Source organism: Rosa chinensis, chromosome 4 (assembly GCF_002994745.2).
Source record: "Rosa chinensis cultivar Old Blush chromosome 4, RchiOBHm-V2, whole genome shotgun sequence".
In the NCBI taxonomy this organism is placed as follows: Eukaryota; Viridiplantae; Streptophyta; class Magnoliopsida; order Rosales; family Rosaceae; genus Rosa; species Rosa chinensis.
The window spans coordinates 19,887,199-19,911,712 of record NC_037091.1 but is presented as its reverse complement, the minus strand read 5'-3'; the positions used below and the strand labels follow the sequence as shown (position 1 = coordinate 19,911,712).

Genomic DNA, 24,514 nt, shown 5'->3' with positions numbered 1-24,514 from the left:
ATACTGCAATGAAAATGTAAAATCCAAATTTAAACTAGACCAACACATGTGCTAAAAATCCAAATTTACTTGCTAGGAAAATCCAAATTTATGTTCTAACAATACTAAATGAGCAAAAATAATTTTCAAAAAAAAAAAAAAAAAAGTACCAGCTCTTATCATGTTAACAAGAGATCCTATGCAGATCCATATGAAATAAACATCAACACCATATCTTTTTTCATTTCCACTGAGACTTCCTTCAACATGAGAAATTGTTTGTCGTTCTCTATAAACCAAGCGCATGCTTTTATTTGTTCTTCTCTAGAAAGATCTGTTATTGCCATGATTTCTGTCCATACATCTTTCGGGGCAAGACTTTTTGTAGTAGCATGAATGAGTTCTTCAAAAGATGAAGCCATTCTATCCACAGAAGTACCCAAGACATCTTTAGTTGTAACTCTTCTCTTTGGAGGAGGTACACTAGAAGAGACTGTTGCTTCATTTCTCTTTTTCTGAGAACTTGCTTGGTTCGGTGAAATGTTCTCAATGATGTGAATATCTTCTGATGCTTGGTCATCACCTTCCAAATCGACATGATTATCTTCATTAGTAGGAGGAGTCATAACCTCAGTGGCTTCGAAACCTGTTTCAGCACCCTCTCCAGTGGCTGTATCTTTGCCACACAAATCAACTATATCATCCCAATTTGGGATTCTTTTAAACCGAAAGCTTATAGCTTCATCATGAGAACACAAGTACATAATGAATACAATTTAGATCTTAAGTAAATATTGATGAACAGAATTACTAACCTCTTGTGGCCATTGAAGCTCTTCTTCTCTATGCAATCTCCTTAGACACTCTCGTAATGGGGTTTGAGAATAATGTATGTGTGTATATAATGAATAGAGAAGGGACCTTCAGCCTTTATTTAGGTATTGAACTTTGTTTGCTCCCATCAAAAATTTTACGTCCTAAACTTGTAAGGAAAACCATAGTCATGTACTTTATGGATTTATTCCATTAACAGATTCATATTCTTATACAACAATGATTAAATATCTGAAACATAAACACTCCCCACTTACAATGCAGTAATCAAAACTCACAATAGTCCTTTTCAGTATATGAAAGATATAGACAATGCTTAGTATCTGAAACATAAACACTCCCCAATTACAATGCAGTAATCAAAACTCACAATAGTCCTTGTCAGTATATGAAAGATATAGACAATGCTCAGTAAATGAATCAAACTATAGCAAGCATTTTCAAGGTCCTGTCTTCCTGATTTGTATACTCACAGAATATTCACATATCAATTTGTAAACATTAGCATACAGAAGTTCCTAATACAATCTATATTTCATGAAGTTCAATGATCTCTTCTCAACTTGGTTAAAGAACGATTTGTATATGCAGAGAAAGGAGAATACAACAATAAAAGATCTTACCGTTTTAATATACAAATATATGAGTATGAAAACAATAGAAAACAGCCACTTCTCTATGTCTATTTTGGATTCTCAGCAATTAAATTTATGAGAATGAAAACAATAGAAAACAACCACTTCTTTATGTAATTATATGTGCTCAATTTGCTGATGCAGATATAGACGAAGATTTCCCACTGATGCAGGAACTAAAATAAAATAGATGGAGGCACATAAGCAGATGAAGATTTGCAATACCTAAGGCCTATCAAACTCTAGCAAAGCATACGTAAAGGAACTTAAAAGTGGAATATGACAAAATGGGAACCCGGTAGTTTACCTCAATTGTAACCTTATACATAAATTAGCTATTATGTTTCTCGCAATGTATCAACAAGCAATCCAACAGATAAATTAAACTTCAAAAGAACAAGGCACACGGAATACTAGAGAAAGCAAAAGAAAAGAATCAGACAAACAAAACAAAAGAACAAAAGGACTAACCTTTTCAGCGGTAGTAGAGAGGGTCCCCAGAAGAAAACTCAACGACAAGAATGATTGCAAAACCTAGCCATAATCAAAGTCCCATTGAAAAATTAAATTTCAATACATAAAACAATTATACATAAGAAGATTGGATTGGAACCCACCTTTTTAGCAGCAGAAGAAAACTCAAATATGAGAACAATCGCAAATTTTGGAGTCCAGGTCTTGCAAGTTTTGTGGCTTTATATAGAGTTGTTTTGGATCAAAACTTAGAGCAGCATGTTTTTATTTTGGCTCTTTGGAAAATGAGATTTCCCGCTGGGATGGAATTGAAGAATGACACCTACCTTGAGAGGAATTCAAGTCAGGAATCTGCGCCCTCAAATTCCATGATTTTTTTCCCGTGGAAATTGCTAATTTCATGGGATAAGTATCCAAACGCTAGAAACAGTCCTAAGAAATTGGGAAATCCTTATTTTTGTTTAAATTCCCTCACTTTTTGTCCACTTACCCAAACACTCTAAAAGATTATTTCCCTAATAAGTATTTTATTTATTTATTTTTACTTAGTGAGAGAAGTCATCAAAGACCTTGCCGGACTCCGGTGACTAATGACCGGCCCTGACTCCGGTGACCGGAATCAGGTGATCGGTGACCGGAAACCGGCTACCTGCTACCGGTCACCAGAATCCGGATACCGGACTGGTGACCGGATTCCGACGTCTGATTTTATTGCCCCTAGTAATAACTAATAATCATATTATTGCTCCCCAATAAACATATTACTGCCCCCCAATAAACATATTATTGCCCCCCAATAACAATTTTATTAGGGATCAATAATTAGTGAAAAATGAAGATGTTTTTAATTTTGAAAGTTTTAGTAGGTTTATCCAAATAAATAATCTTATTACTGCCCCCCAATAATCTTATTATTGCCCCTCAATAATCTTTTTACTGCCCCCCAGTAATCTTTCAATAACTATTTCCACACATTTAATCAAACACCTTCTGTGCATTACCCAACTCGCCAATTTCGCAATAACCATTCATCAAACAACACTCTATCAGCCTTATTGGACCGCGGAGCGAGCAGAGCTGATCCATCAGACGGTTGTAATTAACCAAAGAGGCAACAAAATCAGGCTTCAGTGCACTCAAAACGCAAAGAACACCCAACGTGCTGTGTGGGGTTTGGGAATCGAGTAGCCTAGCGATGATGACGTTGCAGGTGCGCTGGTTAGGGACGCAATCTGAGTCAATGGAGTGGGCAAAGCGGTGGTGGGCTTCTTCGAGAAAGTTGGAGTCGCACAGAGCATGGATGACGGTGCTGAGGTTGAGCGGGTCGGTGCGGTAGCCACAGATGCTCCGTAACAAGGAGTCCAGAAGTCTCATGTGCAGAGATTATTAGTTAGCATGAGTGATGGGTGTGTGTGTCGTGGATGTCTTTTGCTTCATGGATTATTTGAAAAGTATTCTAATCGGTGGCGTATATGGATATTAATTTTGGAGAAGGTTTAGTTTGATTTTAGTTATTTTGTGACATAGTTAAGGTCTCATTATGTAAATTGCTGTACGGATTCCATTCTCTAGCTAGATTCTCTTTACCATGGACTATAACTTTTTACTGGATGCATGTGGAAGACCATCCAACATTGTTGTATTCCATTCTGTAGCTAGATTGAGTTTACTATGGAGAAAGTGAGGATCCTTTACCATGCATGTACTCTAATTTCCAACATAGTTGGTCATTTAAATGACATAGAACCAAAAAAAAAAAAAAATTCGTTAGTTAATAATAGACTTTTTTTTTTTAAGAGAAGAACGTCAAGCTTTTATTGATGAACTTTATTCATACAATGGGTAGCAACATAGTTGCTAAGACTAGAGGGAATCTGACCACTCCAAGAAACATCAAAACTAGAATTTAGAACTAATTTAGCCAACATATGAGCAGCAAAATTAGACTCTCTATACACATGGATAAAAGAGGACCCAAGTAAATAATCATGAAGAAAGAAAATATCCTCCACAATACCTCCATATCCTGAAGCATCCTTCTCCTGAGACATAATATCCCTCACCAAATTCTGACAATCAGACTCAAACATAATAGGAGAAAGGCTATTACTCACAGCAAGTTGACAAGCCCTTCTAGCAGCTAGAGCTTGCACCAATGCCGGAGACAAAACCATGTTAACTTTGCAGCAACAACCACCCACAATCAACCCATCAGAGTCCCTCACTATCACCCCGATGCCGCCAGAACATGAATTCTTATCAAAAGCGCCATCAATATTAGCTTTCAACCAACTGGAGGAGGAGACCAAGGTTTAATTACCCTTGGTTAATAATAGACTTGTTAACAGATTTGGAACGTATGGAGCTCCTAATTTTTATCCCAGATCCTATTCAAAATGGTGCCGAACTTGGTATTTTGAATAAAATGGAAAATGAGTTGATAGTCATTTAACCCTTGAAATGACTCCGGAAATAGTTGCAGCTGCAACAACAAATCAATAACAGTAATGCACAAAAAAGTGTCTTGGACTATATGCAGTACATAATCTAATACTATCAGTGACTGATGTACTGAGAGATGAGCAGGTTTGGCAGCTTAAGAATTTAAGCTTGTTCCTGTTTTATATGCATTGTTTGAGTAGTTAATGCCCACCATCATTAGACTACTTAATCTAAGATCTAGCTACGTGGGTTCAATAGGAAGGAGTAGTTTGGAGGTTCCAAACTAGAGCAAGTCCTAAATACTTTTTCTTACTGATTAAGTGATTAGTGCATAAAAATCATAACTTGTGTCTCAATTTTCTTTAGGAACTATAATTTCTGAAAAATTGGAATAATAATCACCTGTAACTGCTGATAATTGGAAACTCCTTTTTTTCCTATGTGAAGAGATATTCCATTCCCCATGAGACCCTTCAAAGGCACAAAGAAAGAGGCATCGGTATTTTTGTACCCTATACTATGTGTTTGTGACAATTCTGTATAGTTTGATTCTTAAATTAATCTCCCATCAATTGAAAGCAGATAGATCTTTGTCAAAACCATTTAAACAATATATACCATTTTTTTCACCAAAATTGTTAGCCATTTCATTAGCAGCTAAGATCCAACTGAGTTATCATGGCATAACCACTCAGAATATACATTTTACGTATTTTTCAAATGTATATCAGTCCCAGATCAACTGTGAGATTTGGTTTCAATGCATTACAATTTCGAAGAGTGATTTGTTTACTGCACTAAAATATGCCCTCTATTGAGGTCCAAATTATGCAATTTCACAGTTCCCCTAATAATATGGTACTTATTAATATACAAGCCAATAAAATTCCTGTTAAAGAAGGGTACCATAAGATTTATCCTTCAAACTGCAAAATGGATCAGAGAGGGTAATAAGCGAGCCACCGATCAATCATCGCATAACATTCCTTAGCTTTGTACTCTGGAGCGGCATGACCCGCACCCTGCATGAAGCGCACACATATATATTTACAACTTCCATATAATTTACTTTCTTTCCATAACTACAGGGAAAATAACTAAGGGGTAGTTCTTGCCTTTACAGTAGCATATTGCAGATTGTAGTCAACGTTTGAGAACTTTTCTGAGTATCTGCATGAGGAAAGTACAGAAAATTAGTCACAGAATTTTTGCAACAAAATTCTGGAATATAAAGAACACACAAAAGCAATAAAATGTTGAGAGATTTTGCTTGAACTTACCCAGCAACTTGACCATCTACATACCACGGCCGCCAAATCTCACTATTTGTCAAATTAAGATCACGGATCCACTCCTGGGTGCCGATGTGTGGAACAGACATGTCATGGTCACCACTGCAATGAAAGTTTTATAGGCATTGTTTTAGAAGTCTCTTAATAGTTATTCCAGGAAATATAAAACTGAATGACAGAAAGAAATTTATAGCGGGACAATTGTGGTTTGCAGCTACAAGATATGTCACCTGTATACAAGAGCTCGAAGGTTTGTGTTGCTGAGATTCTTATGATACTCAACGCTACTTGTGACGGTCTTTGTGTAAGCTATGCTCTTATTACACCTCTTCCAGACACCAATGGAGTTCTGTTCAGAATCAAGACATTAATCAGTTGCTGAGAAATTGCTAGGTACTTACTGGTCATACATTATTCAACTGGCATCTTATAACTTTCCTTTCAGGTAATAATTAGAAGTTTGCATACTAAATACCTCTCTGACATTAAGAGCTTTGCGGACACTGTGGTCATTAGCCCACACACCCAAGATCACGTAGTTGTAGTACTGTTAAAGGAGGAAGTAGAGAAGTTAGACTCATTAACTCACCGATACAAATCTCTCATAAGGAATGTACTCGAGTAGTTACCCGGCACCACAATGCAGGAGTAGATTCTGTTAGAAAATTCTCAGGTAGTTCTCGGATTGATCTTCTTCCTTCTTCTTCTCTGTTGTTTGGTAAGGCCGTTTGACAATTGGGTTCCAAGACATGCATAGTATTAATTTGAAGAAGCAGCTGAAATGTCAAATGATTTTCTTAGTTTCTATAGACCATAGTAATGGCACAAAGGCATCAAACTAAAGATCAGCTTTAGTCTCTCTGACCTGATCAATTGTTGCAAGATCTGTCACACATCCTGTGTTGTTATCATCTACATTAACGTAATCACCGCCGCAGCTTTCTTTGGTGGACTGAAAGACCAAAGATACATCAAATTTATGATTGATTTAGTTTGAACTAATTTTCCAAACGAAAAATTTCTGAAGAAAAAATTTCAAATGGGGAATACCTCATAAAGTTCATCTGATATGAGTGTCAACCTGTGTGCAAATGGGGTCACTGAGTTGACATCAATGAAGTCGTCAGTCTTCGGGTTTCCAAGTATGTAACCCTATAACATTACAAAGCTCAATATCATTATGCCTGTTATTTTTTTCAGAGTTATTAAACAAGAGTTGAATTTACAAATTTTATAAAACACATATCTAATGTTGAGAAGATTCAGCAGTATCATTCATTTTCATCGAGCAACCAATAAGTATAAAGCGTTTTGACTTCTTCCTACTTAAAGCAACCAATATGCATGTCTAAAATGCATATAAAATGCATCAAAGTTCTGGAATTTAAAGCAAAATAAAAACAATTGAGTTCTGGAGAAAAGAATTATGTACTCGAAGGTTTAGATAGGGCGCCACTCCAGCATTGTTACCTGCATAAAAATTTTGTTGGAAAACTTGTAAGAAAAAGCTAAAATACATAATGGACATATTAAATTTACTTTCCATGAAAAGTTAAAAACACAGACCTCCAAAGGTCATCAAGTATGCAACTTACCATCAAAAAGTTTTTGTACTACTATAGGAAGAGGAATTCCTGAATAAGAATCGCCACCAATGTAGAGTATATTGTTCAAATATTGAGGATGAGCCAACAGCCACTGCATAGCAATTTAGGAAATAAATAAGCCTTAACAATACAGCAGTCCATATGAAACATACATAAAACATTTATGGTTTTGCATTCTTTGTGTTCACTCCTTAGTAAGGTGATGGCTTCTGACATAATTGACATCTTGGTAATTTGTATGAACACTTGTCATTCCAAACAGAAAATGCATGAAAAAAGAGGTTTATGGATTAAAATGCTGAAAATCATGACTACATTTGTATTGATAACATTGTTTTGGGTACGAAGATTTCATACTTTATTCATCATTGTCAAAGTTTAGGGGCTTTGGTTCTGTTAGAATTTTTCTCTAGACATTCAGCATACCTTCCTCAGAAACTCAACAATCTGGTCCACTGCACCTTCGTCATCTATATAGTAACCTTCTTGCGTTGTAGAATAAGAGAATCCGGTGCCAACAGGTGAATCTACATATATTATGTTGAGGCCCTGCAAAAATCAATGCTAAGCTTGAGTTAGATAAACATGGCCAGAAAAGGCGTAGTATTGAAGCAAGCATGTGAACTGTGAAACTGTGCACCTGTGTCCATGCATATGGATTCAGATGAAGTGAGGGTAGACTTCCATTGTAATCTACATATGTGAAAGCTAGTGGACCTGCAAAAATGTAAAAAGATAATCAATGTTGTAAATTCTTGAATATATGTCATTCCTCCTTGTCTCCATCATTGTCACTAGGAGCCTGAATGGACTAGACTTAATTAAGACACAAAGAATGTCAATGAATAAGCCCGAAGTACTTGAGTAGTATTCTAGTTGTTGGCTTTTAATTTGGAGTTTTTCCCTGGACAGTTCAAACCCATTTCTGTATCAACAAATACTCTGTATTCAGTCATGATTTGGCGCGATGACGACTGGGATTAAGTTAGCTTGGGAATTTGGGAGTGCAGAGACAAATGGTCCTTGCACAACTGAGAACGACAACTAATCTATGAAAAAATGGTGGTGATGTAGCACTCCTATTAAGTACTAGTGAGTAATGACAAGATTAAAATTGGTTTTTCTCATTGTCTTAGTTCAGTTTCACTGAAAGATAAAGAGTGCATGTCAGACATGACATAGACTCAACTATAAGCACATATCTGTATAGAAAATGCTTGATAGATGGTTAGCTTACTACCTACAATATTTGAGTTGGGTATTTTCGCTAACACCTTGTCTGCACTCCACAGAACCAACAATCTAAGCTCCACTATTTCTAGTCTTTGTTTTTGTACGTGAAACTTTCTTTTCTCTGTTTTGTGAGCATTTTACTAGTGATAGAGCAACTAATATCAACAGAAAGAATCTGTCTTGATGAAACTAGTTTGTTTCATGATATGAGAGTGAAATTTGTAATGAAATTATTGTGAAACACATTACACGCTAAGCTAGTATGCAGTAAACTATGATGTATATGATGGTGACAGTTGCACTTCTCTATCTGCTATTCATGTTTTCTTGTATCTTATTACTAGTTCAATTCTCAAACTTAACCTCACCATATCTTGACTTTCCATGACTAGTAATTAGTATTTGAACTAGTATGTACTGAAATAGCTAGACTAAACAATTGTATAAAAGTTTCGTACCAATTTCAAGAAAGAAGGCAGAGAGAACAGAGCAGCCAGGGCCTCCAGTTAACCAAATCATAACAGGGTCTTCAGAAGGGCTTCTGGTCGACTCAACAAAATAGTAGAACAATTGGGAGGAGTTTGAGTCACCCACACCCACATACCTACAAAACCCAATTACTCAGTACTGCTTCTAAAATCTCCAGTTGAAGAGTTTATCAAGGAAAAAAAAAAACTCAAATGCAGCAGCTAATATAAACTTACCCAGTTTCTAGTGTGAATGGCAGGTCCCCTTCAAAACCAGGTAAACTGGTGACTATGGTTTGTGAGGTAGCAATCCCACACAAACTTGACAAAAGAACTACATGCAAACACAATAACGGACCGATATATTTCTTAAGACATTGAAGGTTTTCTGATGCCATTGTTGATGGCTCTTCTGCAAAAATGCAGCAGAAGACTAGAAGTTTTTTTGATGAAGCAGAAGACTAGAAGTTGATGAAAGGAAGTGCAACAGGATTGGTGTAGTCTCTTGAAATGTGCTACATTAGAAGTGGTGAAAATATAAGGGACGAGTAAAGTAACTAGTAAGTGTGTCGGCAGCGAACTAGTGCAACTGGCATGAGAAAGTGTGTAGTTGGTGATGACACTTCGTTACGAGCACGTGTGCGCGCAATGTGGCATCATTTTTTACCTGAAAAACTCGATGACTTCATACGACTGGCAAAAATGTTTGCTAATTTTTTTTTTCATGAATATATTCAAACCATCGGAGTAGATCAATATCAGTGTGTTACAAACAGCAGAGCTTATGCATTTTTTTTAATGCAACAAAGAAAACAAAAACTGCAGAACAAACCCACGAACACAACGCCCTCTTAGCTGATCCAAATGAAACATTTGGGACACAGAAAAAGAGAGAGAATTAAACTGGATAGAAAAATTATTACGAGTATGACCCAAAGAAGTTATAAGAAGCAGAACTTATGCATTTGAAATTTGAAGCTTAACTGTTTTATTATAGCCAAACTGAAAAAATTCGCTAGCAAATATTACCCTAAAACCCGTGCACATTTTATTCCAAGCAACTAAAAGTCTAAAAGTAAATTAAAATTGCTCAATTGTGGTACAAAAAAAAACTGAGACTAATTTGTTCATGCATAAACGCATTGTTAAAGGTTTCCTCAATATCATATAATTTATGGATAGGTAAGCAGAGTTTTGATGGGTAAGCAGCACGTGAATCAATCAGACGGGATCCAACCTTTTCTTTCCTCAATGCATGCGCAATAGTGAACACTGAAAAATTAGCTGCTGCTAAACATTCAACAACTTTTTGCCAAAAAACAAAAAACTTTCGACAACTAGAATTGTAAGGTTAAACTCCCAACTGGGTTTAGGGCTTTAGGGTATAGCGCCTATTGTTGGTACAAAATCTGAAACTGAGCCATCAAGGTTCCAAGCAGTTGGTTCATCAACTGGAATGGATCCCTTACCAAAGGTCCCAAGTAAGACTCTTGCTATCACACTCCTAAACATGGTTCCTCTATTTCAACTCCATCGGGTACAACTTGACGACTCAATTAGGTGTAAAACATCTGTATTGACTCCCACATAGCAGGGCATAGAGTTCAGAGTATTGTTAAATAATTCTCAGCATAGATTAGAACTCGATACAAACTCAGCAAAATTACAAGATTTTCTTTCGGATATAAAATTACAAAACTTTGCAGGAACTGCCCCCTCCGATGGGAGTAGGAGGTATAATTCCTTCTTCTCATGATCTTGTACTTGGTCAACAAGGAACTCAAAACTCAAGACCATAATCCTCACCAAGACTACTAAATCTGTCGTCATTTATATAATAACAACCAGTTTTGCCTTCTGCCCCAGAGATCAATATCAACCAGACAACAAATCTTCTGATACTCACCTGAAGTTGAGATTGGCAGTGCAGTAGAGGGCAATGAATCAAGTTATTCTACTGTGGTAGTCCTCCTTTCTAGCAGCGATTCCATAAACTCTAAACACAATTTAGGTAGGGGTAGAAGATTATGTGATGACCCACTAAAAATGGTCTCCCAAGGCCTTTGTGATGGAGCATATGGGGCTAACAAGGTCTGGTCTCTCTTCATCTCAAATTGCGGTAGCTCCCCATAAATAGATGCATATCCATATTGCGCTGTTAAAAAATAATCATACACAATGTCAGTACAAGTTATGAAAATGAGGTTCCCAGATGCAAAAGGAATATTGGTTATAAACCCATCAGGATGATTTTATTTTCTCACCAACTCAAATGACATTAACTATTTTAATCGTTTGATATTTCTACTGCAAATTCATGGATGCAGTTTATTTGACTAAGATAGACCAGTAAAAAAGTTTACCTTCCTACAAAAATTAAATTTTTCCTTATGTACATGTAACTGATGTAACAATATATGCCTTATCAAACTAGATGGATTATCATCTGATGCAAGCACAGAGATAGTGTAGTAAGAGGAGCAAAAGTAATCACAACAGAAGCTGGGGTAATTCAAAATTACCATATTATCTGGTTATTAAACCCATTTATATTAAGGATACGTTTGATAAATCAATGTTTTTACAAAGAGACTTCTCTTCAGAAGAGTACGATATGCAGATCAAGAGTCACTGATGTAAATAAGTCTTAAAGACGAACTATATATTTCATTCAAAGCTTGCAAGTTTCAACCCATTCTGCCAGAACAGTTTGTTTCATTACAAGACTCATACAATTTAGACCCAGGTAGAACATTTCATGTGCGACTAGAATGGCTCTTAGGCCTAGAGTAAGTCAACAGTCATTCTTATATAAGTGATCCTCATTCTAGGGTACATGTCTATAATAATGCATCATGGTAAAGATCTGGTGCTAGTTTAGTATAGTTCAATCAAAGCAACTCCAATAACTGTATTAGAGGCAATGTCTCCAATAACTGTATTAGAGGCAATGCATTCCAATAACCGTATAAGAATGTACTCTTATACAAGTCCGCGTAACTCATCATTACCACTATATACCAAGCAAAAAAAGAATTAAGTTTTTAAACTGTCAAGAAATGAAATGAAGCAACAAATTCCATAAAGCAACCCACCTATTTCGTCAACGGCAACACAATCCTTCCCCCTGGTCATACTAAGTTCACGTGCATCGTTGTCGTATGGACCAAAGAGGATGTACTCATGATCGGCATTTATATAGGCAAGCAAAGCTTGTGGTGATTTTCCATCTGCTATACTTTGTTGTTGAAAGGAAGGTGAGTTCCCTTTAAGGAAAGCAAGTCCCCCTCCCTTGGCCTGCAACACAAGTATAAGGATTAAAACACTTCATTCTTCTAAGGAATGAAAATAACATCACTAAGAACAGAACACAGCATCAGGAACTCACACATAACATGGATACACATCTATATTAAAACACCAAAAGTTATGAATAAATGAATCAAAAACAAAATCTTCCTGAGTTGAACTTTTCAAAGGACATAGATTACCAGAAAGCAAAAGTCCAGACACAAGTAAATGCAAGCAGACCATGAAAGCAGCACGCTAGTAAATCCTAAAGTTCCCTGTTTTCATAACTATTTAATTGGTATTCATGGAGGTATACATCTCAAAATGCATCTTCAACATATCCATATCAACCCTCAGATGTTTTAGACAGTGCTGTGCCCACGACATAATGGGGTTCATATCTTTGTGGACAGAAAAAATAATAATTAAGTCAATGTTCATGGAGGTTAAAGATGAAATAACACAGTCCAATGATAAACAGTTTCTCACTAGAAGGATCTCAATGAGTAATTGCGTAGAAAAGAAAGTACACAGTCCAATTTTCTTAGTAGATCAGTCAAGGTCGAACCTGTGAGGTTCACACACAATGGTGGACAAGTTGAAATTTTTGTTCTGCAAATCTGATGCCCAGAACTTAAGACACACAAGACCACCTATTCCATCCTCAGGAAGATTAACTTCCACCGTGCTCATCATAGAGCCATCTCCAGACAGACACACCAAAGTCACTATTACCTGCAGCCACAATATTCCAAGATATTGTAAAATCAGCAATCATATGTTGTAGAAGATATGTGAAATAATGAGATAGTATCAAGTAAAATGAGCAGCTTACAGAGACTTCATCGCCCGGTTGATGGTTTCTCTCACAGACTTGTACCTGCCAAACATACAATCCAGAAGAATTTAACTAGCATGTCATCAAAATAGAGCAGATGCTCTCAGGCCAAACACATCTATCTCTATCTATATACTATTTATATACATTTCATGTTAATGTATACTGTCGGAAAAGGGATGGTTCAATTACATGATAAATCCAATTCTTAGACCCCTAGGCCCAGAACTAATAGAACCAGAACAATACCAATTTTTAAAATTTACAGGATTGAAGAACAGTATAAAAGAACCAAAAGTAGCGGTGAACACTATTTTGATTGGAAAACTAGCAAGTGGGCCCCGCGCAACCGCGCGGGATTGTTTTCCTAAATTCATATGTAATAGAGTAACTGATAATCTAAGAAGTGTTAACTGAAATTGTCATTATTTTACAAATTGCAAAAGGAAAATAGAGAAAAACTCATCCCAAAAAAAAAAAAAAAGCCTTGAGCATTAATCTAACAGTGATTTGAAGTCTCCAAATTCCAAAACATGCTGCAGACCTAAAACCTAAAATGGGCATTGTTTTGACCATCTTTTTCTACACCAAAGAGATCGAACATAGAGGTTCAAGAGCTGTGCTTAGTACAGCTGAAAGTGAATCCAAGCTATGCAAATCAAGCGTACAGAAGAAATGTGAAATAGCTAAACAATCGCATGCAACAAAAGGTTATCTGTCATTCCCATAAAAGATGTCCTCGTTCTGAGACTTCCAGAATCCCATCTTCAGATATCGCTATATTTGGATCTTTATCCGCTCTCCAGTAGTTTCATTATCTAGACCATATGGCTTGACTTGGTTTTTAGTTTTTTTTTTTCTCAATGCCAATAACTGTATCAATGTAGGCACATTCTTCTTGAGAGAACCTATGCCATTGAAGTTGGTCTATAATTTCTTCCGACTCGGCTCCATTACCCGATGTTCTTAACACCATACCAAAGTCCATCAATTGAGATGAAACTATGCTGGAGATAAATATTACTTGTCAAAAATATTGAAGGAAGATATTGCAAAAATAATACAGCATGTCTAAAATTTATTAAACTTTGAGCATATCAAATAGTTTTACATACCCTCTGACTAAGGCATAATAAGTAGTGAAGATAGTGTGGCAGGCACCAAATACCACATGATCATTCTGCATAAACACAACTTGACATCTTAGGCATATCAGTGATAAAACTTCTTCATAACAATGAAAATGCTAATCAGGAACTTTGGATATTAATCATATTATTAACAACTATGGTTATAAGACAATGTAAGACTATAAAAAGAAGTGTTTCATTTGCACAAACTAACAACAATAGAAGATCCAAACAGATCAATCTTATCTGAACTATCTATCTGTAAAAAAATTTTGATAATAGAAAAAACCAAAAAGGACCAAATGTTAAGAGATTGATCATTTTAGTTTATTTGCAGAGATAATCCAATAAGTTCAATTACCAACCCTACAAATTTGAAAGGGCCAAGGAATGAAATCAGAAGATCATGACACCAAAACATTAAAAAGGTAACAATTTCAGCCTCAAAAGCACGAAAACTTGCAAGACTACAAACAAATCCCAATGCTGATCGACAGAAACTGGAAATAATGACATCCCAGCAACAAATAACATAAAGAAAATGAAAAAAAAAAAAAAAAAACTACAAAATCAAATCAAATATAGGAAGGGATTTAGTCACCATACTATTTTCAGCAGGATTTTCCTCTGGCATGTTTATGATTGTATCAGAGAGTGCTTTAGGCTGGCAAAGATTTTAGTGGTGACTTGTTGAGCATAACAGAGATACCAAAGATTATTTCTTTAAAAGTTGTACATGGTGAGCATGTGCTGGAGACTAATCTATTAATATGCCGGAGACTAATCTATTAAAAGTAAATAGGAATGCTGATACAAATTTTGTGAGTAAAACAGTGTAATTAAAGGAACAGACACCTAGAAGTTGCAGGAGCTCTATTATTGAGACATGTGGTATTTAGTTAGGACAAATTGCTAGCTTGATAGTTTGATCATGTTGCTATTATATTTGATATAAATTATAAATGCTTGATCAGTCACTACAGGATAAATGGTTGAATCTTGTTATCGAAATTTAATAACTGTAAAAAGGCTATTCTTTGTTTCTATAGTGAATTAGTCAACACCCAAATGAAATTTCCAGGAGGGAGTAATTTACAGAACAGAGTACGAACTGCATATATTAAACCCTGCTTATACAGAGTACGAACAGGGTAAATATCCAACACATAAAATTAAACCCTGCTTATACATAGCAATCAACAATCTCCTGTCCAGGTAATCCTATAATAATTCAGTACAAAATCATCAACTGGATAAACGCAGGCACATTTCTGTCTTCCATAGGCTTACCAATTCAAAATGATTAATTGGTAATAGGATGGCAGATACAGATAATGGCTCATCATGGCGCCAATTCTCATTTGATGAGTAATCTGAGTCCCTCTTTGTCTGGCCATCTTGTGAGGAACTTTTAGAAGTTGCATTTGTGTCTCCAGCTCATATATTTCTCAGATGTTCTCTATATCAATGCTTATGGGTTTTTCACCTTTAGGATTTGGCTTGGTTCTGTTAGTGCCAACAGCCTAGATAAAAGAACAATGGTTTATACGGATTACAATAAGATAAAGTAGCTAGCTTGTAAACCACATTTCGATTTAGTTTCTTTATCCACAAACAGATCGAATTGCAACTATAATTTTCGTTGCAGATCATTCACCTAAAAGTATACAGCTTTTAATATTGATGTGTTTCTTTCCTTGCAGATCATAAATTCTCTATACTTTGAGATTAGTTATGACGATGTCTTCATGAAAAACCTTACTCTCAATTGGAGGCTATAAACCTCTGGGAGTGAGGGTTTCCTGCTGCTTTTCTTTCAAAAGAACTGGAATAGCTGTTGCGATATCTTTGAGCTTGCTAAAGGTTATTTGGACTTTAGGACTACTCTGAAAAGCTTAATGAGCCACCATTATTACTCTTGTTCCAATAGTGAGTATAAGTGGCTCTTTGTTAACAGATAACTTAGAAAAACACATTGCCGCTCCCCTTATTCATGGCAAAATAACTAAGGCAACCTATTGATGATGGGGATGTCCAAGCCTGTCTTGCTTATTGGAAATGTGAGACTTTTTCTTTCTAACCAGAAGTTAAAATTTTGATGAACTCAGAAGGAAAAACATGTAGTTAATTCAATTTTTCTTTCTAACCACAACATATCATCTCCAAAATTCTTAACCATGAAATATTTGTGCTTTACCTGATGAACGATCGTAAATCCTCCCCTCTTTCATTTATATATATAGAAGCTCAGATAGACGGAGCTTTGAACTCTGCTTCTTTTAATTGGAACTTTCCGGATGAACAACTTCTTGGCTAACTGCCGTCACCGCATATGCATCAGCAAAAGCTTTTTTGGAAGCCTAAACAGAGAGTAGAAAATTAGTGACTCAGTTCGGCATGCAGACTAACTACAAATATATATACCTCGGTGATATATTAAATTTGTTAAATAAAAGACACCATCTTGGGCTCTAGTTGTAGATGCTAACGCTAAGATCAAATGAAAAACAATCTAAGAGCCCAGCCCCAAAATGAGTCAGATAAGAAGAATTAGACCGAAGAAACCAAGCAAATACCTCTTAAAATGAAGATCCCTTTGCTGTCGGCCCAACCACCATTTTGATTTGTCATACCTGCAAATTTGAAGAAGATGATGTTCTTCTGCTTAGGAATGAACGTGTTCTTCAGTATGTATGAAATGAGGAAATGCATAAACTAAAGTTTTCAGCTTCCCTTTCCTTATAACTTTTGCTCCAAATCTTCAAATGAGAGATAAAAATGTTGTTTGTTGATAAAAACCACCCGTACCCATATCATAGATTCACACTTCACAGTAGTATCTTTCATGCAGTATGGTTTTCTAAATATTGCAAGTAGATATAAGACAGAAAGAATTGATAAGAAACTCTGGGTATGTGCTTCATAAGTAGTAATGTTGGATCCAGTAAGCTTATTTCATAAGAATTTTTTTTCAAAGGAAAGACGCATTTAGTATCCTATTATTCTTAAGTTGGTTTGGTCTAATAAAAAGGACATTGACACATTGTAGGCTCCACAACTCCTCAGAGCTGAACAACCAAAGTCCACAGAAAACTCAACCAAATCGGACTAAGAGACGAAGAAATATACCTAAAAGTTAATGATAAACTAAAATTGCATAGGGTTTTCATCGAACTATAAAACAGGACAGCAATAATACAATCAGTACATCTACTGGCCAATTAGTCATTCATCAACTTAAACTACATCCTCTGGCTCTACAATTTTGATCAAGTTTCAAAAAGCAATTTCTAATAAAAAGAAGACAGCTCTAACTAATTTATTGGAAACTCAAGCTACAGATACAGGAGATAAATTGAAAGTTATAAAAGGGAAAATCCGTCAAAACCGAGCCATCAAAAACATTTCCTATAGCCATCTACCTTCATGGACTTCATCTCAGATGCTCTTAAATCTCAGCTACCCACTACTTCAAAACCCACAGAGCTTTCAACTCAAACAGAGAAAAAGAAAAAACAAATTCTGAAATCCAATTCCAACATATACCCAGCATGCATGGCAAACCAAACCTTCAATCAGGAACTGAAATTTCAGGAAAAAAGTCATTACCTCAACTTGGTGTATCAAATTCTTCTTCCTATTCCCGTTCCCTGTTCTTCCTCTCTCTCGGATCAGCCTTCACTCCCTTGTTCTCTCTCTCACAGAATAGTGAAGGGACCCAGAAGACACAGAATACCTCTCTCTCTCTCTGTCGCAATCCGTGGCTATCACTTTCTGAAGGGGGAGAAGAGAGCGGAAAGAGAACAAAACTGCTGCTGCTGATCGATAGGTTCTTATACCCAGGTTAGTGGCAGCGTCGTAAAATAAGAGGAAAGAGGGATAAAAGCGTCTTTTCCTATACCTGCTCGAGCACTCAATTAGTATATATAGAACTAGAAAGTGCACCTGCACGATGCAGCGGGAATATGAGCGATATCATTTGATTCAATGCTACTAAATTTAGAAACATTGTTTATATACATTGCTACATTATATATTATATATTGTTTTACATGTTCAAAAATCTGGTAATAAGTTAGCTAGATTTCAAAAGTTAGATATGCTAACCACAGTAGATATTTATGTACATCGAAAGATAAACTTGATAAGCCAAGCAACCAACTAACATCTTTGCAGCCAACTGCAACTGGACTCTAAATCATATTTTGCAATTGAATGACGAACACCATTGCATATACTGGTATTTATGGATTTTTTTTTTTCCAAACAAATCTCTTGGTTGGTTTTGACCTGGATGTTTTGCTATCACAAATAGTTCAGGCTTGGACATTCTATCACCCTGCATGAATGCCAGTATGCCACAATCAGTTTAACTCATGAATTAATATGCAATTTACTTAAAAATCATGAAAATATGCTGACCTTCGGTTGACCCTCTACATGTGCCAAGAGTGTGTATAATCGAATAGGTGTATGTAAAGAGGGATTAACTGCTTGTTTTTCCTTCTAACACGGTGACTGAACAAATGAGGTAGATATGCAGGATATAGTTAGTGTTGATGTATTTAAGAGATATCATATATTTTCATCAACTGTCATATAGGTAGATATGGACAAAGCTGGTTTAAAACCTTGTTCTCAAACTGTAAATGAAGTGACGAAATGTTCTTTATGCATATATAGTTATATACAGACCAGTACACAATAATTTACCCTTCACACTTATTCTCAATTTACACTATCCTAAGCAAACAAAAAGCATTATTCAAAAAAAGTTCAATGCAATTACATCAGTTCATGGAGATGGGATGAATAATTAAGTAGATACTTCTATTCACATGAGCACCGAGATTGATAAAAAGATAAAGCAAGCAATACATTGACTAAAGATAACAGGAAAAGAAACTATCCATACCTCCAGGCTGGGATTGGAAACCTGCTTCTGACAGCACACCAGATTTATTTGCAGCCAAACAAAAGTATAGCTGATTCAAGCTTCTTATTGCTAAATCCAAACCATCACCACATTCTTCCAGTGCTTTCTCCAAAAGCTAGGATATTGATACAAAAATAGTTAGCAATGTATAATGTTAACTAAATAGATATGACATAGACTTCCAAAACGTGAGAAGATACGGAATATCCCAGCAAACTAAGAACAAATTCCCCAAAAGAGCATGTAACGGGAAAAATAAAAGGAAAATTTCCCAAGAAATTAAATTACACGGATGAATTAGATTCAGCCTGAAAAAGAAACAAAAATTGACTGCAAGTACATACGAATATGAAGAAGCAATATCCGAGAAAAGTTTATGAATACTTGGGGAACAGATCAGAACAAAACCAACAAACTCAAAGTAAGTAAACCTGTGATACAGCATGAAGGGTTTTGGGTTTTGGAATAGGGCTTTGGGTTTCAAGTGTGTTAATGGAATAGGAATGTATACCAGTTACAATGAGGCTCCTTAGTTATTAGGTTTTCCTTTGAGTTATGATTGTGTTTTGGTCATTCACTTTTGCTCACCATTTAGTAAAAGCAACCTTAGTAGAGCTCTGACATGTTGTTAATTTCCAGATTTCTTAAAAGCAAACATTTGTGCATTAAAACAAAACCAGCTTCAACTAAATACCAACAAACTTGACTGATATAGATTGCAGAAGCAATCTACATGCTTCAATAAAGCAAAGTAATATGCCATTAATGCTAGCACCAACTAATGGACACAGCAGCAAAGAAAAAAATACAATCTGGCATTTTTTTTTTATATACAATCATTCACTATGTGCCATATATTACAGCAAAAAAAGGTACAATACTATGATATAAATAAATATGCTTTTTACTTCTGCAATCCGGAATGTCGGGATTGCAGAAGTAAAAACACTTCCTGTGCTTGATAGGGAGATATTGTCTGCAATGTGAAAGATGTGATAATTAGTGTGTAATAATTGAATTAAAATTTTGTTAGGTTGGATATTGGATCACATATAATGTTTGAAGAGAAATTAGTATTTTGGAAATAAAAACCAAAATCCAGATTTCACCTCTTGCTTCTTTTTCTTCCCAATCACTCATACAAAATGAAGAAAAAAAAGAAACCCAGAAATTACATCCAATCTAACATGGAAATTCATAAACACGCACCCCCAAGTCTCTAAATTACCCAGACCCAGAAAATCATCAATCACATGGAAAAAAAAAACTCAAAAAACGTATCAAGGAATTCGAGAAAACTAACATAATCTAACTATACCCAAGTCTCTATGCATACAAAACGTAGCAAGGAATTCATTACCTGATTGTTGTGAAGTCTGATGGTATTGGTTTCTGGAGTTTTGTATCTTCACCGTCAAATCAATTACCAACTGGGTAAGCACAAATTTAACCCCAAATTAAGCCGAGCAGAGAAGCATCCAAGATTCTCTCCTTCTCAGGTTACAGTTCGTGAGGGAAGAGAGCGAGAGAGAGAAAATATCTAAAGCTGCAGTCGGGGGCCTTTTTACCCAGACTGAATGGCAGGGATGTAACTGAACAGAAAATGAAGGGCAAAAGAGTCTTTTTGAATCCCGAGTGAACAGCCCTACAGTAGAACTCACGTTTAGTATATAGTAAATTGCTCATGGAGGGGGTTTGGTTTGTCAAAAAGGGGGTGCTAATTTCAAACCCCAAAAATATCAAAAGGACACGATTCAATTATGCACAAATCAGGCAGAAATGTATTTATCATCAATGAATTGATGTCACAACGCTAATAAGTTAAATTCATCAAAAGGATTGCTGCTGTGGTAAGCTATGAAAGTGGGAAATTGCCTTATAAGGAGGCATAAGAGAACAAAATGCAATAAAAAGATCTTTGTACCATTTAATCCATGGGAAACATCAAGTACCAATAAAACATCTTTACCTCAGAAATTTCACGGTCATCAAACAAGCTGTAAAACTGGATGCGATAGTTCTCTGTGCGCAAGGCAACTAACCCAGCAGTGTCATCGAAGGCAAACTTGCTGCATATGCCTTCATATACATCCGGAGAAGAAAAGGGGGGCTGAAAAAGAACAACAAAGTACTTAGGAGCTTTCATACTATTTTATCGTCAGATAAAGCTGCTAAAAGTACTTCCAAGGAATGGAACCACAAATACAGCAGCTATCCTGCTAAACTATAAAGAAGGTAGCTTAAGTACCAGTCTACCATATGTCATATATGGCAAATTAACATTCAACCTGGACATAGGGCTAAGGTTCATCTCAGGCCTCAAGGCAAGACGACTCAAGAATGCCCTCGGACTATAGTTTGTAAAAATTTCATCATGCGTATTAATCCCTACCAACTTCTAATGCCAAGTTAATGATATGTTTTTTCATGCTTATGCATTTGAAGTGTCAAGCCCATGCCTATTATAGCAGATTCTAAAGGCTCTGAAAAATTAATAAGCAATCAGATTTTTATTGAGGGCATTTTTATCAGAATTTACAATATAAACAAACCTTGATCCCTGAAATAGACTTTGTGATTTCCATTGAGGGCATTTTTTGTAAGTGAATTTGATTATCTGCACAAGATATCTGAAAACCTTCTATCAGTCAAACAGTAGAATTGATCACTTTCTTATGGATGGAGATTATGTATGCTAAAATACTCCATCAGAGTATCTTGAAAGTCATACTTACAGCAGAAAGTGAAGGATCTAGAGAATCAGTTAAATATAGAAGTGGAGATCCAATTCTTGGTAAAAATTTCTTTTTCCCTGTGTCTAGCTGCCAGTCCACGAGAACTCCTTCCTTTCCACCTGAATACCAACATTGTGTCATTGAATGGTCAAGTCTACACAGATGTTGTAAGAAAATTGAAAAAGTCGAAAAAAATATTATTAAAAAAGAAGAAGGAAGAGGATGGAAAAGAAAAGAGCAAGGCATAATCCAGGCCCATTTTCACCTGACAGCACTCAAAATCCACACACCTGAATATAAATACGCTCCATCAGAAGAAAAACGAAGGAGATTAATTCCAGTAGGATGCCAATGCCAAGTGGTGCAAGAGTCAGCATCATCATCTCCCCTGATCCCAGGTCTTTCTTCCTCATCATTCATTGATCCTCAGTTTACTAGTTTGTCACCATCTGAAAATGTACGGTTACCAAACCCTCTCCAGATTAGAATTCTCCCAGATGTATCACCTGCAGCAACGAGCCTCTTTGTTGTATGAAATGCAAGAAGTGTGAAATTTCTTGTATGGTGTAGCGTAATCTTGGCCACTGGGAGTTTAGAATCTTTAGCCAGGGGTTCTCCAGATATGAAGCTTCCGCTTTTTCAAAGAATTTTCCTGAGGGACTGATAGATGTAACTTGTGGTTTTCTAGTCTGTCAAATTAAGACAACCCTTTGTCATACATATTAAATTACAATACGAGAGGAAGAAAATTGGAATGACATAACACATTATTATATCTTCTGATCACTCCCTATAGACCAGATTATTTTTTAAAGAATTTATCGAACAATCAATAACTGGAACTTCATTTCTCCAGAAATCTGTTTCGAGCCATTTGAAACTAGTTAAAAGTAAAACACACTCCACAAGTTCCAGATGCTAATCTATGAACAGAGTCAGGAGTCAATTCTCTTGGAAGTAAAGTTTAATCTCTTCAAATGCACTCTTCTTAAGAAACAAAAATAATATGATATCAAAGAGTAACAGAGAAAGAGAGAGAGAAACACAAACATAATATCAAATACTTACCATGGAGTGACAGAAGGTATTACCATGGAGTAAATAGGCATTTTGATATCAGTGGTCTTCATCAACTCGGCGGCGGCAAAGTCCCAATACCTAACGGTGCCGTCAAGAGCGAGGCCGTCCAGCAGAAGCTGAGGGCTTTGTTACCGGGAACCACTATGACGGCGGTGACCAACGCCGTGTGGCCCTCCAACGACAGTATCTAATTGACAAAAAGAGACATCAATTTCAGGGGGTGCGGCGTGAGTGTAAATTGAGGAAGGAGGGGAGGGGTATAAGTGGAAACCAACCTGTATAGCCGGTGGAGGAGGCCGGTGGGGCTGAGACGTAGCTCTTGCCGCCTCCAATCATCTCTGCCGCTCGGGGTTTAAGGGCGGGGTGGTGGCTACTCTCCAACTTTGGTGTTTCTTTTTTGGCCTTTTTGTGTTCTTTGGGCCCGACGACTGAAACGGCGCAGTTTAGGTTTTATTTTTTTATTTTTAGTATTTTTGTGCTACTCCAATAAAAATACCAAAGGACTAGAGAAACCTAGCTATTTGGAAGAGTTCATCATTGGAGGGAGATGACACCATCGAGCTCATCATATCTGTTTGAGCCCAAAAGTGACTTTGGGCTAGGTCCAAGAAGGACAAGCACCATGGGCTGGACTAGCGGCCCAAGCTAGAAAGGACTCGCCTCGCGCCGCGCGGGAAACCAAATGGGGATTCCCACGAGAGCCCAAAATGGAGCCCATGACCCGCGGTGGTGAACAGTAATCATCAAGATTCCTTGCACACATGACGATTGAAGGAAACAACGAAGGCTTCCCTGCAAATAAGGGAATATGTTGGGCATATAGGACCACGTGATCACCTTTTATCGCAGAAAAGCAGGAATCTATCATCATGACTATATTAGTGCGCGACCATGGTGGAATTCTCGCGAGGATGAGCTTAAATAGTATACCCCAATTGCCTGCATCCAATAGGGGGTCAGCTTTACTCTTATTCTAAGCATATCCAGATTAATTAAACAATTAATCTGAGATATTCGCTATGACTCCCGAGGTAATGCGTCTACAGGTCATATACTCCTGATCTAGAATAGAATATTCTACATTCTTCCAGCAAAAATAGCCTATATAAAGAGGCTAGCATGAAAGAGCAAACACACAGCCAATTCATCAATTAATCTCTATGATTATCCAATCCCCAGAGGTGAGCAACCCCTCTCCTTCTCTTACCGGTGATCACACTCCAGTCCTAGTATCCTTAGGAGCCGACTGTCAGTGCCACCAAACCCTCTGTCAACGTGCTTCCGTCCTAGTCTCCTCAGGAGCCGACTGTAGTACCGCGACCACAACAGTTACGGAACCAGCCAAGCAAGAGTAACGCCCTCGCAACCCAGCCAAGCTAAAGTCATGCTTTAGCAAGTTCTCCCCACTTCCCAGTGACTTTCGCTCTGCTGGATCTACGACGTCGAGTATCGATTGTGTGATTTTGAAGAAACATTTCTCCTCACTTGGATTTCCTTTGAGCCAATAGTTAACATTTGTTCGCGGGGAAAACATTTGTCTA

The 24,514-nt window shown here is 36.7% G+C and overlaps 2 protein-coding genes and 1 non-coding gene across 30 annotated transcripts; all 3 read right to left on the bottom strand.

Annotated features, from left to right (window-relative positions):
- Nucleotides 1-158: 158 nt before the first annotated feature.
- Nucleotides 159-2,272, bottom strand: LOC121052499. 3 transcript variants are annotated; one of them, XM_040517689.1, is made up of 4 exons: nt 2,066-2,272; nt 1,920-1,982; nt 795-1,136; nt 159-673 (listed from the first exon to the last, which is right to left on the bottom strand). In XM_040517689.1, exons 3-4 carry the CDS (start codon nt 805-807, stop codon nt 177-179), a joined length of 510 nt encoding a protein of 169 aa, XP_040373623.1. In that variant the 5' UTR covers nt 808-1,136; nt 1,920-1,982; nt 2,066-2,272; the 3' UTR covers nt 159-176. The 3 variants fall into 3 exon arrangements, with proteins under 3 accessions (XP_040373623.1, XP_040373622.1, XP_040373624.1); XM_040517688.1 differs by having other exon boundaries at nt 795-956; XM_040517690.1 differs by having other exon boundaries at nt 159-655; nt 795-956.
- Nucleotides 2,273-5,037: 2,765 nt separating this feature from the next.
- Nucleotides 5,038-9,473, bottom strand: LOC112197243 (serine carboxypeptidase-like 18). Its single transcript, XM_024337862.2, has 14 exons — nt 9,201-9,473; nt 8,955-9,100; nt 7,904-7,980; nt 7,690-7,812; nt 7,252-7,354; nt 7,089-7,126; nt 6,707-6,808; nt 6,522-6,608; nt 6,286-6,432; nt 6,132-6,203; nt 5,887-6,005; nt 5,645-5,758; nt 5,480-5,534; nt 5,038-5,386 (listed from the first exon to the last, which is right to left on the bottom strand). Exons 1-14 carry the CDS (start codon nt 9,359-9,361, stop codon nt 5,303-5,305), a joined length of 1,428 nt encoding a protein of 475 aa, XP_024193630.1. The 5' UTR covers nt 9,362-9,473; the 3' UTR covers nt 5,038-5,302.
- A 2,650-nt stretch (nt 9,474-12,123) lies between these two features.
- LOC112197245 lies at nt 12,124-23,393 on the bottom strand. 26 transcript variants are annotated; one of them, XR_005809926.1, is made up of 19 exons: nt 23,249-23,393; nt 22,962-23,160; nt 22,184-22,582; nt 21,894-22,012; nt 21,711-21,788; nt 21,128-21,268; nt 20,519-20,803; nt 19,138-19,273; nt 18,645-18,740; nt 18,330-18,561; nt 18,124-18,167; nt 17,832-18,040; nt 16,799-16,855; nt 16,420-16,582; nt 15,513-15,745; nt 14,208-14,272; nt 13,090-13,134; nt 12,823-12,989; nt 12,124-12,260 (listed from the first exon to the last, which is right to left on the bottom strand). It is a non-coding gene; the product is annotated as an uncharacterized LOC112197245 (transcript). The 26 variants fall into 26 exon arrangements; XR_005809925.1 differs by having other exon boundaries at nt 17,832-18,037; XR_005809927.1 differs by having other exon boundaries at nt 18,350-18,561.
- Between the last annotated feature and the right edge of the window lie 1,121 nt (nt 23,394-24,514).

What these genes read in the sequence shown, in the direction of transcription:
- LOC112197243 (XM_024337862.2), bottom strand. Translation starts at nt 9,361, where the DNA reads ATGGCATCAGAAAACCTTCAATGTCTTAAGAAATATATCGGTCCGTTA. An exon ending in CTTCGAGCTCTTGTATACAG is followed by an intron (nt 5,759 to 5,886) that starts GTGACATATCTT and finishes CTTTCATTGCAG; the next exon opens with TGGTGACCATGACATGTCTG. An exon ending in TGCAATATGCTACTGTAAAG is followed by an intron (nt 5,387 to 5,479) that starts GCAAGAACTACC and finishes CGCTTCATGCAG; the next exon opens with GGTGCGGGTCATGCCGCTCC.